Source organism: Scomber scombrus, chromosome 13 (genome assembly GCF_963691925.1).
Source record: "Scomber scombrus chromosome 13, fScoSco1.1, whole genome shotgun sequence".
Classification (NCBI taxonomy): Eukaryota; Metazoa; Chordata; class Actinopteri; order Scombriformes; family Scombridae; genus Scomber; species Scomber scombrus.
The window spans coordinates 30,564,289-30,579,288 of record NC_084982.1 but is presented as its reverse complement, the minus strand read 5'-3'; the positions used below and the strand labels follow the sequence as shown (position 1 = coordinate 30,579,288).

Genomic DNA, 15,000 nt, shown 5'->3' with positions numbered 1-15,000 from the left:
TTCACAGTTTTTAGAGAAAGAATGTAAATAAAGAGTCAGAAGCTCGAGCAGGTGCTGGGATGTTAAACTGCAGAGCTGCAGATGATGAATCATTTCCCGTCTCGGCCTCGCTGAAGGTTAGAAACACTCCAACAATAACTGATCATTAAATATCTGCTGATTCATTTACTGTCAATCAATATCAACACCCATCATAACCTGATCAGTGTTGATCTATTGATCCAAAGCCTTGATCGCATCATGAAATTACAGTAAAATCTTCTTTTATTAATAAATGATGTTTATTAATACACAACAATCAAAACTAAAGAATAAAGATATAAATATAAATATAAAGGTGCAATTAGTAGAGAAAATGTGAAAATACAGTGTAAATGATATATATATATGAAGTAAATAAATACAACATATATAACATGTGCAAAATATATATAGAAATATAATATATATTTTACTTTATTAATCATATTTATTATAAACATATTTACGAGCACTGTCTCCCACAATGCATCTGTGTAGCGTTATTATAGCGTTACCATGGTGACACTGAGTTTAGTAGCTAGGAGTTATCTCAACGTAAACACGGCTGGAATAAAAACACGTGTTCAGAAATCTGACTCCGTTGATTTAACGTGAATATAAACTGTTGGTTCGGCTAAATGTACGTTTGGTACTGCTGCCGAATGTAACTGTGTTATTAATAACTATAATAATAATAAAGTGTTAATAATAACGTGTTATTATTAACACGTTATTATTATTAACTATAATAATAATAACGTGTTAATAATAACTTGTTATTAACTATAATAATTATTATTAACTATAATAATAATAACGTGTTAATAATAACGTGTTATTAACTATAATAATAATGTGTTATTATTAACACGTTATTATTATTAACTATAATAATAATAACTTGTTAATAATAACGTGTTATTGATAACTTGTTATTAACTATAATAATAATAATGTGTTATTATTAACTAACAAACTGACCAACTGATAATAAAGTCGATGTTCAGCATCATATAAACTGATATAAACTTTAATAGTTTCAGTTTGAGTGTAAAACATGATGTAATATCACTGTTTAACTTTATATACAGACTGTTTATTCATACATTAATTATTATGTTACAGGTATTATCAGGGTGTCATATTATTATTATTATTAAATTATTACTGATGTATAAGCTGCGTTTTAATGTTTAACTGCAACTTGTCTGTTATTTTATTAATTATTCATCATTTTGTCTCTAAAGTATCAGGAAATATTCTAAAAACATCCAATAATCAAAAACTCTTCACAGAAAAAAGATGAAAAATGTTTGTGATTGATAAATGTTTAATTACTGATCAATAGATTAATGTTCAAAACAAACAACGTAAAAAAGTATTTTATTATTTTAACAGTGAATATTTTCATGATTCAGGTTCAGACTGACTCACATCAACCAAATAATCAGTTTCAGTGTTGTTTTATTATAAAGTTGTTATTGTTGTTTTTATCCCTGTTTACACATCTATTATATTATATATTATATATTATATTATCTGTTATATATTATATCATCTATTATCTATTATATATTATATTATATATTATATCATCTATTATATTATCTGTTATATTTTATATTATACATTTCAGATAGAAATATGAGTTTTTACTTCACTACACTTATTTTCTAAAGACACCAAACTGCACTGAACTCAGTTAGCTGTTAGCTGTTAGCATCACATGCTTCAGTTACCGGTGGATAACAGCTAACGGCTAACGGCTAACAGCCCTCCCCCGGTTCCCCGCCGGTAACAGCCTCCCTCCCCCCGGTTCCCCGCCGGTAACAGCCTCCCGGAGGACCGGAGCCGCTCCCCGGCTGCTGCCTGCAGGGAACCGGCTATGTGTGCCCGCAGCGGGGTCAAACCGCGGCCCGCGGCCCCTCACACGGACGGCTAGCTCCGCCACGCTGCGTCTCACTCACCTCCGACTGCATCAGCCCGGCACCCAACGGCATGACGTACGGCTGCGTCATCACGTCGGCTGTAGGCCCTGCGTCATCACGTCGGCTGTTGGGCGGGACATCGCGAGCCTCCAAACAAATTAGTTTTTAAAAGATAATAATATATATTTAAAGATATAGTTATATTACAGCCAGCTCATTTAGTACACTTAAAGATTTAATGATGTTTAAATATACATTACAGCAGTATTAACTAAATAATGTTTAAATATACATTACAGCAGTATTAACTAAATAATGTTTAAATATACATTACAGCAGTATTAGCTAAATAATGTTTAAATATACATTACAGCAGTATTAACTAACTATGGAAACAGCAGGGAGCAGTTGTATTATGGTGATAGGTAGTGATAGTAGTAATAATAATAGTAATAGTAGTAATGGTAGTAATGGTAGAAGTTAATAATACAGCTTTAGGCGGTCTTCACCATAGTAACGGTTGCTAAGGATCATGGGTAGGCTAATGCTTCTGCTATCGTCACAACACACAACAAGGATAAAGTCTCCTGGTTAAATGTTGAGTAATAAGGTGATATTAAAATAATGATATTAAATGAGTTAAATCTGAGCTCCTGGTCCCGAACAATACGAGCTGCAGGTATAAATGTACATTAAATACATCAGTGTGAAAGTCCTGATGACTGGTTGAGTGTTGGTGGACTGAATCAATAGATGAGATTGTGAGAGTTGCATAACGCAGCGGTTCTGTTATGATGAGCATGAATACTGTGTGCAGGCTGTAAACTCTTCACCTGCTTTCATTAGCATTCATTACTCCAGTTGTTCGGTTCATGGTCAGTGTTTTAATACTTCAAAGAGGCTGAAACCATGTTTGTGTACAGTGAGAGTGAGCAGGTCATTTACGCTCATCATTAAATATCTTTTACTCACGATGAAGACGAGACAACGCTTTAAATTAAACATGTTTGTTCTCAAAGTTCTGCTGAACTCTCCTTAAATTGTACCTGCAGGATTTATGACATCACATGCAGTTTGGAGCCAATCACAGTCCAGTATGTAAGAAACTTTAAGCACACACACACACACACACCCACACAAACATACACACACACACACACACACACACACACACACACACACACAGACACACACACACACACACAGACACACACACAGACACATAAACACACACACACACACACACACACACACACACACACATACAAACATACACACACATAAACACACACACACACATACACACACAGACACATAAACACACACACACACACACACATACACACACACACACACACACACACACACACACACACAGACACACACACACACACACAGACACACACACAGACACATAAACACACACACACACACACACACACACATACAAACATACACACACATAAACACACACACACACACATACACACACAGACACATAAACACACACACACACACACACACACACACATACACACACACACACACACACACACACACACACACACACACACACACACACACATATACACACAAAATAAATCAGATAAAATCCTGGTGAACATAAAACATAAATTAGCAGAACATTGAACTCATGTTACAGTTTGTTGTTATTGAGCTTTTACACTCTATCATTATTATTTATATATATTATATTGTTTATTTATCAGGAACAATGTAAAATACGTTTATTATATCAGATATAAAAGCTCAAGTAGCAGCTTGTCTGTGGGCTGTAACACAGTATTATAATATTATAGTATTATACTCAGTATTATAATATAATACTCAGTATTATAGTATTATAATATTATAATACTGTGTAACACTGATTATAATATTATAATATTATACTCAGTATTATAATATTATACTCAGTGTTATAGTATTATACTCAGTATTATAATATTATAATCAGTATTATAATATTATAATCAGTATTATAGTATTATACAGCACTATACCATGTTGTACTATATGAATCGTACACATACATCAACAACTTTCTATCTATAATGTTGTAATTTTGAGTAAAAAATCATAATTTCGATTTTCTGAGTCATTTAATTTCTATAATTTAATTGTTATTGTTTATATTGAAACATACTAATAAGGAGCTGGTAGACCAGAGAGAAGGTAAATGAGTAATGAAAGACGTCTTCAGATAATATGACAGAAATGTAGAAATGAGATGATTGTGCTGTCGGGTTAACGTTTTACTCTCAGTTACTAATTCAATGTTTCACCTTATGTGGTTATTACGGAGATTTCTCCTAAAAGCAGTTTCATGTTGATGATATAAATGAAATGTAGTATTAAACCATGTTATACTGAGCATGTATTGTTACGGGTTGTCACCATGGTAACGGTCGCTGAGTTATCAGGAACACTTTGATGTTTTTGTGTTGAGAAATGTTGAGGTTATCCGGTCTGCCCATGAGACTGATAAAGACTCAACAAGCATCTCCTGGTTAAAGGTTTTGTAATATCGTGATTATATTTTCTATTTGAACATTAAATGGAGTCTGAGCTCCCGAACAATACGAGCTGCAGGCACCAAATGTTTTTCCATTAAAACACATCAGTGTGAACGTTGTGCTGACGAACATGGAGATTTCGTGTCCGTGGACTCGAATCAATAGATGACGTTTGGAGAGATGGGCTGAATAACTTTATGTAAACCCTAACCCACAGACGACCGCTGATATTAAACACAGATGATGTTCACAGTCTAGTATTCATTCATCTGTTATTATTAATATTATTATTATTATTATTCATGTGGGAAAATGATAGTTGCCTTTTTAATAATGTAAAAGGAAATAATCCAAACTAACTTATCACTAAAACAGTTATATAACATTTAATGGACTGAAATAAATTCAGTGAAATAACGATAAAAAGATTCATAGATTAGAAAGCATCATTATGATGTTGGATCCTAACTGACTTTACACTGTTGTCGTTTCCATGGTAACCGACACGAAATTTTTACACATTACGTAACACCGACACGTGATCCCGTGTTCAGAGGCCATGTTACGTATTCATCAGGTTGACGAATGTTGTGAGTCTGTTTGTGTGCTGAGAGTTGATGCTGTATAAATAAAAATATATATTTGTATTTTAATAAAAATGTGACGATAGCTGAAAGATATTTGTGTATTATTCGTCTGTAACTGAAGTTTACTTTCTAATGTTTTTATTTAGGATGTAATGAAAGAGAGCAATGAGGCAGCTGGTTCATGTGTTTGATATTAATAAATAAAAAGTGAATCAAACTCTCGTTACAAGAAGAATAACACAGCTTTATTAAAATTTAATTTGGCTACATGTATTCGAGCATGGTCATTTCCAAGAGAAAGTAAAAATGTAATAATAATACTTCAGACATTTCAGGAATTCCTTCATCATCATCATCATCAGTCCTCCTTCACCTCTTCAGTGGGATGAATAAAGTGGATTTTTTTTTACTCTCAAAAATACAGTGTTTCACAATAATATCGTATCAAAAGTTCCCCGAATTTAGAATTTCCAGTAGTTTCAAAAAACAAAAAACAACAAAATGAAACAAAAACAAAACAAAGAATTGAAATGTTCCAAATACCATAGACGCTCTATTCATATTTTTGCTCCAATAGTCAATGACAGAATCATTTTTACTAAAATATATCTATTTGTGAGGAACTCTAATACTGTACACTACAGTATGAAATAAATAAAATTAGGAAATATAAAATGAGTCACATAAATAAAATGGTAAATTCTCAAAAACAAAAAGAACAAATTTGCGTTGGAAAATTCAACAAAAAAATGTAATACTGACAAAAAATACTGTCATGGAACAAAAAAATACAGAAAATTGCACAAACATATGTAAACTAACAAACTGCTGTCTATCTACGCTAATACTGACAAATCAAAACAAGATGAAATATTCATTTTAATATGAAGCCGAGCAGAAACACAGGTGATGAACACTGTACAGGGATGGCACAGGTGAAAGGTTTGCATATAAGGCTTTCTCTGGAGAAAAGTCATCACATATTCTGCTCCGCCGCGCACGTTTAAGACTCACATCGACATTTTATTTTAACATCACACAGGTTTAAATGTTCCTTCACGTAAAGAAAAAAGAAAAAAATCAAGAGGCCCAAAATCGTGTGGTTAGTTTGCAAAAAATAAACGAAGAAATAAAAAAAACGTCACAGTGAAAAGAGACAAAAACACAACAATAACACTGACAGGAAGTGACTTTGTGTTCGTAACACAACAATAACACTGACAGGAAGTGACTTTGTGTTCGTAACACAACAATAACACTGACAGGAAGTGGCCGCGTGTTTTCCCTCTTTTTTTCGTTCGTTTTGTAGTGATTCGGGGATCAAACACGAGACACAGGAAGTTAAGAACATGGTAGCACCACACAGCTTTTAGGCCTTTATAATACTGTACATTAAATCATCATCACTTCTTCTTCTTTTGTTTTTATTTCATTTTTTGCATAATGTGGATTTTTAAACAATCCCACAGCTTCATGACGAGGACGTCGGCGTCATCGTGTTGCATCAGTCAGGGACTGTACGCTAATTATCCCATTATTAACTCTTACTAACTCTTAACTGTTTCATGGTTTCTTTAATTACACTCAACACAATGTTGAATTCCACATTTTGGAAATAATACTACATATAAACTTTAAAATAAAATATGATTTATCTTTACAGCACATTACGTTTCTCTGCATGAACATGAAAAACGTTTAAACATTTTAACGCCAGATGTTCGATTATCCGAATAAAACCTCAATATTTCCTTCATTCCAGCTACAGCTAGCAGCAGGTTAGCTTAGCACAACAGCTAGCCTGGTCTGTCCAAAACTAGGTGTCGAAAACTAGAAACCTTTAAGGTATCTAGTACCGAAACCTACTGACTGAAATAAATGGATACCAGGTAGTATCAAACGATACCTGCAAACTTTACTTTTTGCACCCAGAGTGAAAATATGACTATTTGTATGGACATGCTCACAGCCAATCAATGCAAGCGTTCTTTGATTTAATGCGACATGTGATTGGCCCACTGCCACAGCAGCTACAACCCGTCTGTGGGGAATTTGAGTTAGCGCACTACGCGCCCGTTACTGTACGCGCCCGTTACTCTATACGCCCGTTACTCTATACGCCCGTTACTCTACGCCCGTTACTCTAAACGCCCGTTACTCTAAACGACCGTTACTCTACGCGCCCGTTACTCTACGCCCGTTACTCTAAACGACCGTTACTCTACGCGCCCGTTACTCTACGCCCGTTACTCTAAACGCCCGTTACTCTACGCCCGTTACTCTAAACGCCCGTTACTCTAAACGCCCGTTACTCTACGCCCGTTACTCTAAACGCCCGTTATTCTACACGCCCGTTACTCTATACGCCCGTTACTCTAAACGCCCGTTACTCTAAACGCCCGTTACTCTACACGCCCGTTACTCTACGCGCCCATTACTCTACACGCCCGTTACTCTACGCGCCCGTTACTCTAAACTTCCGTTACTGTACGTGCCCGTTACTCTACACGCCCGTTACTCTACGCGCCCATTACTCTACGCCGTTTACTCTACGCGCCCGTTACACTACACAAACATAGATAAACATGTTAAAACGGACTTGTAGTTTTTAGACGTTAGTTTGTACGAACGAAAGAAACTAAATAAAAAGTATGAATCAGTGAAGTTCTTGCTGCTTTTGGACAGAGGCCAGCTTTGCTAAGCTAACTAGCTGCCAGCGGTGGAAATAAGTGAATCTAATATAATAATAAGCATATAATAATATAATAATATACGTCAGTCCTTTAACTACTTATGAACTTTTACTGTAGGAGGATTTTTCATGCAGGACTTTAACTCATAATGAAGTATTTGTACTACAGTATGTGAGTACTTCCAGCGCTGGCAGCAGCTGCTCGTAGCTTCATACGGAACATCTGGCACATTTACAATAACGTTAGCTTGAACTGAGATTACGTTAGCAACACGCTAACATAGTCTCAGTTGAACATGAAGACAAACGATCCGCTGAAACCTTCATGAGTCATTTTTGGTGAGTGACAGTAGGAGTGGATAAACTGTGCCCCCCCCACTCTAATAATCAGTGTACAGTCCCTGAAGGATCTCTAAATGTTCTCAAAGCTTTTTTCTTGTCAATTCCTGTTTGTGGATCAGTCCTCCTGGTCCGACTTGCCGTCTGTCTTCCCTTCTCGTAAACTCTCGTCCATCAGCTGCGTCGTGTCTTTGCCCTCGCCTTCGTCCCTCATCAAGTCCATCTGGCTCCTGCTGTCGCCCCCCCCTTCCTCCTCCTCTTCCTCTCCTTCCCTGAAACTTGCTTCCTGTCTGTCTGTCACGTCCTCGTACGATTTGTCCACTTCCCTCTCGCTCACTCTTCCCTCGCTGCCGTCTCTCAGGATGGTGCCACTGCCGTCCTCCTGCTGGTCCTCGGGGTCGGAGTATCCGAGCGGCCCCAGGCCCTGCAGGTAGGCCCTCCTCATCAGCAGCTCGGTGGGCTCCATGCCGCCCACCGCCACGCTGCCGCCTCCGCCGCCGCCGCCGCCTTTGTCCCTGGCCTCCCTCTCGGCCGCCTCGCGCTCCTCTGCCTCCCTCTTGCAGTACGAGTATCGGTGGTTCATGTGCTGCGAGTACGAGCCCGAGTGGGAGAAGCGTTTGCCGCACTTGTCACACTGGTAGGGTTTCTCTCCGGAGTGAAGCCGCGAGTGCTCGATGAGATGGTGCTTGTGTTTGAAGGCCTTCTTACAGATCTGACACTGGTGAGGACGCTTCCCTGCAGAGACACAACGGGACAGGAAGTGTGAGGACAGGAAGCCGCCGAGAGTCCACAACGACACGCTCACAACAAACATCATCAAACATCTGTGAGCTTCATCCAGCTTCAGTTCTAACATTTTAAGGTTTGATTCTGTTTTAAAGACAGAAAGAGTCTAATATCTAAAACTCAGTGAAGGTTAGAAATGACCTTTAACCTTTAACCTCCTAAAACGAGACACGCTGCAGATCTACACATTACACACATAGAACTGAAACATGAAGAACATATCACATGTTGTAAATATGATTCAAATATTACATATTTTTAGGGTAAAAAACTACATTAATTTTAAAAACATTAACGTGTTTCTGCAGGTTCAACTTTAATATAATTTACTGTTTAAAACCAGTTTAAAACCAGTTCACTGTCATGAAAACCGAAGACATGAAAGTTTGATGTTAATAACATTATTATTATTATTATTATTATTATTATTATTTATTATATCACTTTCACACATCATAATTCAGAGCTGCAACAATTAGTTTATTAATCAAAGATTGTTTCAGAGACTTCTGCTGTGATATAAACTGATGATCATGTTTCATGTTATTAATTCAGGAAATCATTTGATTAATTGAGATAATCGATAGTTACGTTAAATGAACGTAATAATAATATGATGTAATAAATTCACTGATCATTTAATTATAGCTTTAACACTTTATTCATTTGTCTTTTTATATCTTATAGAAACTGTTTAAAAAACAAAGTTCATATTAAATTAATTAATTTGCATCGTTACTGAAACTCTGAATCTGTCGTCTGATTGGCTGATTTGCTTTTGGAGGACGTGATTGGTCTGCTGATGAAACATCAAACGTGACCGTCTGTTGCCGTGGCAACGAGATACCAGAAATGCCACGAGGCAACTTGAACCTGCGGCGGTCTGCGATGACATCACAGCGCCAGATTAAACCTGAGGAGGAATCCTTCAGAGCCGTCCAAACACACACACACACACACATTAACACACACGCACACACACACACACACACACAAACACACACGCACACACACACACACATTAACACACACACACGCACACACATTAACACACACGCACACACACACACATTAACACACACACACGCACACACATTAACACACACGCACACACACAAACACACACACACACTAACACACACACACACACACACACACACAAACACACACGCACACACACACATTAACACACACACACGCACACACATTAACACACACTAACACACACACACACATTAACACACACACACGCACACACATTAACACACACTAACACACACACACATTAACACACACTAACACACACTAACACACACACACACACACACTCTCCTGGATTTACTACGACTTCGTACCAGCGGATATTTCTCCCATCTGACTCTGAACAGGATGCTTCACTCTGCTGCCAACCGACAGGCTGAACGCCGTCCAAACACACATCCCACGCACACATGCACAAAAAAACACGCCTTCACCCTGAGAGTGCCAACACACACACACACACACACACACACACACACACACACACAGAAAACAACGCACTTACATGCACAGCTCCTCACAAACACACATGCAGCAGATCGTGGCCACAAATAGCCTCGAACGCCTGTAACATCCACCATAGCTGGCATAGTTTACTGTCACACACACACACTAACACTAACACACACACACACTCATTAACACACTAACACTAACACACACACACACACACACACTAACACGCACACACACACACACTCACTAACACACACACACACACTCATTAACACACACACACACTAACACGCACACACACACACTCACTAACACACACACACACACACACACACTAACACACACACACACTCACAAACACACACAGCAAAAATAACCGAGACGGCGGATTCCTGCCCTGAGTGACGGAGGGGGGGGGGGGGGGGGGGGGGGGGGGGGGGGGGTGATGCAACTGAGTGAAAGACATGAAGGTAAACCAGGTTTCAGCTTCTTACAGAACGACTCTCAGGTGAGATTATCAGTTAGTTTCCCACCAAACAGAAAAACACAGATTTTATTTTGAGTTTAAAACAAACTGAATATAAACGATGTTTAATAGGTTTTAATAACTTCTGATTTATTTAGACTCTGAACATCTGAGCTGTGTGTCAAACACTTTCTGACTCCACTAAGACTCCTCCACAGGAGCGACGACGCTGCAGGTTTGATTTACTGGAACCAGAAAACATCGAGCTGCTGATGTAAGAAACTTTAATCTACACGATGTTTTTATGTTTTTATGTTTTTATGTTTTTATCTGACAAATATGAAACTAAAATAAAAAATAATACTTAATTACTATATTTTTTTTACTACTATTGTTTTTTTTATTTATTGCTTTTGTACTTATAATTTATTGTTGTTTATTCTTTTAATTGACACTTTTTTTACTGTCATTATAAATCTTTAAGCTGTAATAATATAAATATAAAATATAAAATATATTAAACATTAAATGTTTGCATCAGATTTCATGACATGATTTTTTAAGTCCTCAGATTGTTGCTTTTCCCTTTTTGATCTGATTCTTATCCAGCTGTTTCTCTTCTTCATGTATTTATATTAGCTTCTAATATTAACACAGAATTTAACATCATCATTTTAAATGTTTCATGTTCAGTCTGATTTGTTCTGTTTTTAAAATGTTGACGTCAGATAAAATGATGTCATTTGAAATTACGTAATAGTTTCGGTGATTTTTATGAACACGTTTGTTCTTTGAGCTGCTGGACTGATAGAAACACGCTTCAGGAACAGAAGTAAATGATTTGTGTAACATCTGAACACTGAAGACAAACCAGATTAACTTTAACATCTTCATTTTCCCCCAGATTCAGTTTTTCATGTTTTGTCTCTTTCAGATGTTAAAATCTGTATTTTCGTGTTTTTTTAAACGATACTTGACTCTGAATGACGGTGTTGTAAATATTGGTGGATGAGTCATTGTTGTCTTTATGTTTAACTGTTAATATTCAAAATATGAATAAGCTGCTGCTTAATAAAAGAAAAGGACTGTAGTTATTGCCTCTACAGCTGGGTTATAAGATGTATAATGTGTTATATATATTTCCTGCTGTGTAAATGCTTGTAAATATGAGTCATGATGTTTCCAGATGAAAGCAAAAGGCTGACAGATGTTTCACCTGTGAGATGTTTCTATCCAAACTGTTTGTTTCCAGTTTAAAACACAAGAAATAAATCATCTCAGTGCTGTAATTAATATTTCCTTTTGATCTTTGCTTCAGTCTGAATAAACACACACATGCTCAAACAGCAACACATGCAAACATGCACACCTCCTCCTCCTCCTCCTCCTTCTATCTCTGCACAGTATGAATGAGATGCTGCATAAAATGTTGCTTATATTTGGGGCGCTGAATGTTTATGTAATCCTCTCCATATTAACTGATCCCTACCCCCTGCTGAAAAGAAAGGAACATGTTAACGGCCATGATACAGAGAACAAAACAGAAATAAAAAAAGAAGAAAGAAGAAAAAACTACACGTGGGGGAGCTATGTGACCAATTAATAAAGAGAGACTGAAGACATAAAATATGAAGGCAGAGGGCACAAAAGCATCGGGGGTGGGGTAAAGAAGAAGTGTCCAAATGTTATATATACCTGTGTGCTCATATTTGTGTCTTAGGAGGGAACTGGTCTTCTGGAATGTTTTGTCGCACAAGTCACACGCGTACATACCACTTTCAGTCTTCTTAATCTTCTTCCTGGAGAGCAGCGAATCGCTGTCTGTCAGGTCGTCCAGGCCTGACAGATAGTCCGCCGTCCCGTCCAGCAGCTCCCCCTGAGACACAAAAACACACCGATTCAGTACAGCCAGATAATCCCACACCTGTCGGCTTCACACTCAGAGACCCCCCCCCCACCGCCTCTATGATCCCAAGTCTGGACAGAGCTTAAAGGCCCGACCTGGGTAAGTCCCTTCATCCAGGGGACACTTAAAAAAAGGGGAACATATGGAGAAGGGGAGGTTTGAATAAAGTGCTGTGATGAAGGAAGAGAGCAGAAAAACAAAACTCGACACCATTAGTTGTAAAACTGCCAAAATACACAAAACAGTCTCAGCATGTAGCTGTTCTGGACCTCTCAATCACACCACAGGATCTTCCTCAGCAGATAGGTTTGCCCAGTTTTCTTTGAGATGTGGAGAATAGAAATTCACTGTTGACCTAACTGAGACTGGAACACAAACAGCTACTAAAGGTCCACGTGCTCTGAATGTTCTGTTGACTTCATTTATTTACACTTCCCTGACGAGCAGCTTTCTGTGTGGTGTGAATGAACTCCCTCAGAGGTGAAGCAGGAACTAACATGATGCTATTTTACTGCCTGTTGCCTACATTCACACATCAGTGACAGAACACTGCGGTGTCAGTGTGTGTCAGTGATCCATTTAACAGGAATCTGTGTGTTGCCCAGATTAACTACGAGCACTTCTTTGTGTGGACTGAGTCTGAGTCTTCGGTTGGACTCCTCCTAAAAGTCTACATAAAGCAAATGTTCCTGAACAAAAAAGAGTCCAACCATGTTCAACAGGGGACCAACTGACACTGATGAGCACTAAAACCTGCAGACTGTTCACTGGTCGAACACCCCGATCTAAACTGAACCAGAACTAAGATTTAGAGGCCTTGTAAAAATGACAACACTGATCATGCACACTGCTTGTTACCGTTACCTGGAAACCTGGTTTCCGTTGGTACTTTCTCCTCTGCTGCATTTCAGCAAATGTGGCCGCCCCGGTGGCGTAGGTGTAGGCCATGTGGGGCAGGAAGCTCATGGGGTCGAGGCCTGGGTATGGCCTGAGGCCCGGGATGGTGGCCTGCGCAGGAGACATGAAGGTAGGCGGAGGGAAAGCTCCATGAGTCGGCAGGGAGGTGTAGACAGGGCTGCCTGTGAAGGGATTAATCCCAAAGATCGGACTGCTACTTTTGTCCAACTGGTGCATGGCGTTCCCTCCGCCATCTGGGCCCAGGATCTCCTTCTTGATGTGGACCAGATCCAAAGGCCTGGACGCCTGGTCTTGTAGTTGCAGCTCACCGTTGCGATCAATGCTGAAGCCGTTGGGTCTGTGTCGCTTCCTCTGTGCCATGTGTTTGGGCAGCGACAGATCCAGTGGTATATCCCCATGGGCATCCTCAGAAGCTAGGCTGTTTGGAGTGTAAGAGCTACTCTGAGAGTTTTTGGAGGAAGTGGAGGAAAGGTTGAGGGGTGACGGAGTGTTGTTCCTCAAGTGGTCCAAGGGGTCTAGTGGTTTGTCCCCTGTTGTCTGCCTATTGGCTGTAAACTGGTTGTTTATTGAGAGTCTGTGGGAGGCATCACCATTAATGAAATCTATGGCAGGATGTGACAACGGTGACCGGCTTAAGCTGTGGTTGCCGTCTGATCCGCCGTGGTCACGAGTGGGCGACTTTTTCCTTAGACCGCCTCCGTGGTGGTTTTGGCTCTTCCACTGGGTAAACCACTCCTTAACAAACTCTTGAGGAAGTCCAACAGCAATTGAAATCTTGAGAAGTTCCTCTGAGTTGGGCTCAGTGTTCATGGCGAAGTAGGCCTTGAGCACTGACACGTGGTCCTTGAAGGGGTGGATGGGGCTGGTGCTCCGCTCGTTAGTGGGCGGCTCAGAGGACATCGCCCCCCTGCGGCCCACGGGACTAGTCTCAGCGGGCTTTAGGACCGCTTTGATATCCTCGTTCATTTTGCACAGGTAGCGCTCGTGCTGGTGCAGAGGGATCGGCCCAGTGAAGCTCTCCTTGCAGAACTGGCAGGAGAATGGCAGGAACTGGTTCTGGCCATCATGGGATTTCTCCTCACTGAGGTTCTTCTCCTGTTTGATGTCCAATTGCCTCTTAGAGTCATCGATCAGACTTTTGGCCTCGTTGACCTTCTCCAGCGTGTAGTCGATGATACTCTTAGTGGGGCTGCTGTGGCCCACCAGCTGGAAGCCGGCCTGCTGAGCAGACAGCGCCAGCTTCTGCTCCTCCATCTGGGCCCCCAGCTCCTTCATGTAGGCCCTGAGCTTGGAGATCTCCTCTGGGTTCCCGTCCATCTTCTG

The 15,000-nt window shown here is 39.4% G+C and overlaps 2 protein-coding genes across 3 annotated transcripts in view; both read right to left on the bottom strand.

Annotated features, from left to right (window-relative positions):
* gtdc1 (glycosyltransferase-like domain containing 1) overlaps positions 1-2,005 on the bottom strand; it is a 40,356-nt gene extending 38,351 nt beyond the window's left edge. The window contains exon 1 of the mRNA XM_062431873.1: positions 1,989-2,005. Within this exon, the coding sequence (XP_062287857.1) occupies positions 1,989-2,000 (12 nt within the window). The 5' untranslated portion in view covers positions 2,001-2,005. The remainder of the gene's footprint in view (positions 1-1,988) is intronic.
* A 3,297-nt stretch (positions 2,006-5,302) lies between these two features.
* zeb2a (zinc finger E-box binding homeobox 2a) overlaps positions 5,303-15,000 on the bottom strand; it is a gene marked incomplete at its 5' end in the record, with an annotated part of 21,186 nt that continues 11,488 nt past the window's right edge. The window contains 3 exon segments of one of the 2 annotated variants that reach the window (XM_062431848.1): positions 5,303-8,839; positions 12,549-12,729; positions 13,624-15,000. The exon segment at positions 13,624-15,000 is cut by the window's right edge and continues 491 nt beyond it. In XM_062431848.1, the coding sequence (XP_062287832.1) occupies positions 8,223-8,839; positions 12,549-12,729; positions 13,624-15,000 (2,175 nt within the window). 2 annotated transcript variants of the gene reach the window in all.